Genomic DNA, 5,363 nt, shown 5'->3' on the forward strand with positions numbered 1-5,363 from the left:
GTCAGTTTTGCCCTTAGGGGTTAAAATTTAAAGTTGGTTAGGGAGGAAATAGAGAAGTAGAAGAAGAGGAAGAGTTTAGAAGTAAGATTGGAGGACAATGGGGGATCATGTAACTTTGGGTAGCTGGTGCACAAGAGTGGAGAGAAAGAGAGAAGGAAGAGATAAAAAAAGAATGAGGGCCAGAGATACAGCTCAGCAGCTTGGTGCCTGCTTGGCAAGCTCCAGGTTGTGAGTTCAATTCCTGGTATCAAAAAAAAAAAAAACAGAACAGAACCACAAGCACAGAGAGGCTGGGAACCACGTTCACACTCATAAAAACAAGATAAAACGGGGGCTGGGGATTTAGTTCAGCAGCACAGCGCCTGCCTGGCAAGCGCGAGGTCATGAGTTCGATTCCGGGTACCGGGGAAAAAAAACAAAAACCAAAAAAAAAACCCAAACAAAAACAAGATAAAACAATGAAGGAGAAAAAAAGAAAAATAGACAACAAAAGAATACAACAATAACAACAGTAACAAAATAACAATGGGGGGAGGCTGGGGATTTAGCTCAGTGGCACAGCACCTGCCTGGCAAGCACAAGGTCGTGAGTTCGATTCCCAGTACCGGAAAAAACAACAGCAACAAAAAACAACCCACATACATTGAAAGGTGTAAAACTGTGATCTGTTGTGATAGATTTTTCTGGAGAGGAGGAGCTTGTCTTCCCAGGGCTGCCTCGTGGGGCAGTGAGCAGCCTGTCTGAGGAGGGTAGAGAGCCAAGGTGTGTGTATTGAGGGCCACTGGGTCATGGTTGCACATCTCCTTGCAGGTGACCATCTTGGTGCTGCAGGGCCGTCTGGATGAGGCTCGGCAGATGCTGTCCAGGGAGGCTGATGCCAACCCCGCCTCTGCAGACATGTGCCGTATCCTGGGGGATCTGATGAGGACAATGCCCATTCTAAGCGTATGTGTTGTCACCTGCTGGGTTATGGAAGATGGGGATTTTGAAGCATAAAGGTGTGGGTGCAGTGGCAGCTCTCAGCCAGTCTCTGTCCTTAGCCTGGCAACACACAGACGCTGACGGAGCTGGAGCTGAAGTGGCAGCACTGGCGCGAGGAGTGTGAGCGGCACCTGCAGGACAACACGTTTGCCGCCAGCCCTGCCCTGGAGTCGCTGTGCAAGGTCTGGGGGGCGCCGTCGGTCGGGCCAGGTAGCTGCTCCGGGGGCTGTGGCATTCTGCACAGCCAGAGCAGGAGGAGCAGCTGCCCCTAGCTGGGCTGCCTGTCACCTGCTGGGAGGAGGAGAGAGCTTTCTACTTCTAGTTGAAACCGTGGGCCCCAGTGGAGTCCACAGCGTTGTGGAGAGAGTGGAGCTCAGGGTTGTCTCTCTGCAGATCATGCTGGGGGACGAGGCCGCCTTGCTGGAGCAGAAGGAGCTGCTGAACAACTGGTACCATTTCCTCGTGACTCGGCTGCTGTACTCTCATCCCACAGTAAAGCCCATTGACCTGCATTTCTATGCCCAGGTGAGTGAGCTCTGCGGGGAGGGGGCCCTAGGGTCCCCTCTTGGTTGCCTGCTGGGTCCTTCTATGTGTGTCCTCTTTGGGTGTTGGGTTTTTTTTTGTTTTTGTTTTTGTTTTGGTACTGAGAATTGAACTCAGGACCTTGTGCTTGCCAGGGAGGCGCTTATGCCACTGAGCTATACCCCAGCCCTCGTCGCCTCTTTGGAGCAAACCCTGCCCACCTTCCGGGCAGCAAAACTCTTCCCTTTAGCCCTGTTTGAAGGAGCCTGTCGCACCTCTCCAAGCTCCCTGTACACAGCCCCGCTGTGCCCTGAGTCTCTGCTTTCATCCTGGGGACTGAGTGGGTCATCACCTTCATCACCTTTCCACAGTCCAGCCTGGACATGTTTCTGGGAGGTGAGAGCAGCCCAGAGCCCCTGGACAACATCTTGATGGCAGCCTTTGAGTTTGACATCCACCAAGTGATCAAGGAGTGCAGGTAGGATCGAGGCCTTGCTTGCTACCACATTCCCTGTTTTAGGTACACAGTTCAGTGGCATTAAGTCCAATGACAATGTTGGCAACCCTCACTACATCCATTTCTTTTTTTTTCCTTCTCTCTTTCTTTCTTCTTGTTTTTTTTTTTTTTTTTTTGGTCTTTCTGAGACAGGGTCTCCCTATGCAGTTCAGGCTGGCCTTGAGCTACTCTGTAGCCCAGGCTGGTCTCGAACTCACAACGATCCTCTTTCTGTCAGCCTCCCAGTGCTGGGATAACAGGCCTGTGCTACCATGCCCAGCATACATCCATTCCTTTTATTTATTTTGTTTTTTCAGTTTTTTTCCAGTACTGGGAATCGAACTCATGACCTTGTGCTTGCCAGGCAAACGCTGTGCCGCTGAGCTAAATCCTCAGTTCTCATCCATTCCTAAAATGCATTCCATATCCTTCCTGCAAATCTGCTGCCTTAGTCTTATGATGTTGTAACTGAATACCTGAGCCTGTGTCATTTATCCAGGACATATAATTTATTATTTCACAGTCCTGGGAATTCTAAAATGGAGGCTCTACCAAATTTGGGCTGCTGTCTGCTCCCACAATGGCATCTTGAGGGGGGCATCCTCTAGAGGGGACAGGGGAGGAACATCGTCCTCACATGGTAGGAGGTGGAAGGGAACAGACTCCTCCATTGGTCCCCTTTGTAAGGTCACCTGATTGATGGGTTGATGTATTGGTATGGGAATTGAACTCAGGACCTTGCGCTTACCAGGCAGACACTTACGCCACTGAGCTATAGCCCTGGCAGGTCACCCGATTTAATTCACATAGGAGTCCTCGTGGATGAATCACCTATTGAAGGTTCTACCTTGTACTTGATGTGCTGCCAAAGCAAGCACAAAGGCCCCACCTCTAATACAGGAATTCTGAGGTGACACACATCCCCTGTCCCTTCTCCCTTCCCTGGCATAATTAGGTAGATAATGGCTACTCTGTAGGTGAATATAGGACTTGCTGGAGGCTTCAAGACTACTAACTTTTCATTTTAGGGATACCTGCTTAAAACAACATTACAAGCTGGGCATGATGGCGCCTACCTGTAAGCCTAGTACTTGGAAGGCTGAGGCAGGAGGATCACCACCAGTTCAAGGCCAGCCTGAACTAAAAAATAAAACAATGTTGCAGCAGATGTCTTTGATGTTTAAGATCTAGAAAAAGCAAGCTCTTTTCTTGGCACCTACTGCCACATGCAGCCACCTTACGGGACAGCACTTTGGGCCAGTCAGGTTCTCGTGAGTGAGGCTCCCAGCTGTCAGGCTCTGGCTGCAATAAGCATGTCCTTCATTGTGTGGAGCCTTTAGTGAGGCAGGAAAGGGAGTGTCACATCAAGTCTCCATGCTAAGTCAGAAAGCAGCTTCCCTTCCTTACAGAGCCCAGATGGCGCACTGAGGCCCATTTGGAAGGAAGTCGGGGGTGGCAGTCTCGGTCTGTACGAGTTCACTGACCTTGACTCGTTCTGTTTTAGTGGATCTGGGCAATGGGAAGGTTTCTCTCCTGCTACTTGCTCTTGTTTTGGCCAGAAGAAAGCCTGGATTTCAAGAAAAATGATGCCAGGTTTGGGAAAAGAAGTTTCCTGTCAGTATTGTTTTCGCAGGCCTGTGAAAAGCTGGTGCAGATGTAGGAGTGTCTGAGGGGAGAAGGTAGTGGAATAACTGAAAAGCCGCACATCAGTTTGGTTTCGTTGATTTGTGCCATAGTTCTAAGCTGTAGCTTCCTGAGTGCACTGTCCATTACAGTAGTGATGTAATGGGCTTCCTTCATAAGCCAGGTCTGGGCTCTTAGGAGCACAACAGATTTGAACAGAATGAGTATCTCGGATGCAGAGAGTGCATGTGCGAGAGCACTCTGCTATTTCCAGTAAGAGGAGAAGGGGAGGTAGCAGGGAGGAGGAGTGGCTTTTCTGCATAGCGTAGAGCACAGGGTCCCACAGGGGCAGTCGCACAGAAGCATCAAGCTCACAGCACTGTTGAAGCATCTCTGCCATCAGGAGCAGGAAGGGATCTGGGATGTTGGCTGGGAATCTCCGCTTTGCCTTTTTCTAACCAGGAAGCTATCTCCAGTCCATTCTGAAAGAGGAATTGGCACAGAGTCCTAAGACCTTTTCCCAGGAGTGGGAGCAGCTGCAGTGTTTCCCGAGGCTGTAGCAGTTTTTAAAATATGCCTTCCTAGTGGAGAAAGATTGAGTTGAGTCTTGCAAGCACTTGGCTTCCCAAGGGCTCAACTGGTCAGACTGGGACAGTTCCGGGGAGAGGGGAGTGTGCAGCTTTGTGAGCTGATGGTGTGGAAAAGCCTCGCTGCTTGGGGCATCAGCTGGTCCGTGACTCTGCCCCATGACAGGCGGATGAGGGGAATCCTTTGTAAAGATGCTGGAAGGGAGGTTTGTAAATGGGCACCTGGCTACTCCTTATGAACTCCCAAACCCTCGGGCAGAAACACAGCCGGGGGTCCTGAAGCACAGGCTCTGGCCCGTAAGCCCGCTACAGGCCTGTGGGTTTTCCTGTCAGCACCTGTGTAGGTCTGCTTGTCCGTTAAGCCAAACAGCTGCAAGATGGCAGCAGGAGTCCTCTGAGGGTCCACTTCCTCCCCATGGCCGCCTTGAAAGATGAGCCAATTCCTTGCTGTCTGGCAAAAGGAAACAGCTGGCACCCACTTCACTGGGTGTGAGGCAGGATGTTGGCAGCTGCCTGATGCCCCATCCATGTAGAGGCTGCTCGCACGGAAGTTTCCCAAGCACGGAAGGGTACTCGCGCATCCAGTACAGATTTGCCTGACCCTGCAGGGACTGAAGGTGACCTCCTTCAGCACTGTGTCCAGAAGTGGTCACCTGAACCCCGCTGTCACTTTTCTAGGGGCCTTCAGCAATTGCTACCTTCCAGACTTGGCAACTGCTGTGTCCCTTTGTGGAGACACCAGAAGCTGCAGCAGTCTTCCTTTCTCTTTTTCTTTCTCTCTCCCTCCCTCCCTATCTTTTTTGCTGTACTGGGGATTGAACCGAAGACCTTCACATGAGCTACATTCCAAGACTTTTTTTTTATTTTCAGACAGGGCCTTGCTAAATTGCCCAGGATGGGCTCAAATTTGTGATTGTCCTGTCTCAGCCTCCTAGAGTGCTGGGATCACAGGCCTGCGCCACCATCTACAATGTTGAGGTCAGATAAAAGGTTTTTAGAGACCAAAGGTATAGCTCAGTGGATGGTGGAGTCCTGGAGTTCAATATCCGGCAGCAGCAACAAAACTTTTTTTTTTCTTTGTATTACTGGGGTTTGAACCAGAGCTCCCACATGGTGCTATGTCCCCAGTTTTTTTTTTTTTTTTTTTTTTTTTT

General features: G+C 50.3%; 1 protein-coding gene across 1 annotated transcript in view; it reads left to right on the plus strand.

Moving 5' to 3' along the window:
* The window catches only part of Nup85 (nucleoporin 85kDa), a gene marked incomplete in the record, with an annotated part of 28,477 nt that overhangs the window by 17,670 nt on the left and 5,444 nt on the right, over window positions 1-5,363 (plus strand). Inside the window, 4 exon segments of the mRNA XM_013508631.1 lie at window positions 811-945; window positions 1,041-1,163; window positions 1,375-1,506; window positions 1,875-1,981. Of these exon segments, the coding sequence (XP_013364085.1) occupies window positions 811-945; window positions 1,041-1,163; window positions 1,375-1,506; window positions 1,875-1,981 (497 nt within the window).

The sequence above is a fragment of the Chinchilla lanigera genome, unplaced genomic scaffold (assembly GCF_000276665.1).
Source record: "Chinchilla lanigera isolate Chin_1 unplaced genomic scaffold, ChiLan1.0 scaffold00152, whole genome shotgun sequence".
NCBI lineage: Eukaryota > Metazoa > Chordata > Mammalia > Rodentia > Chinchillidae > Chinchilla > Chinchilla lanigera.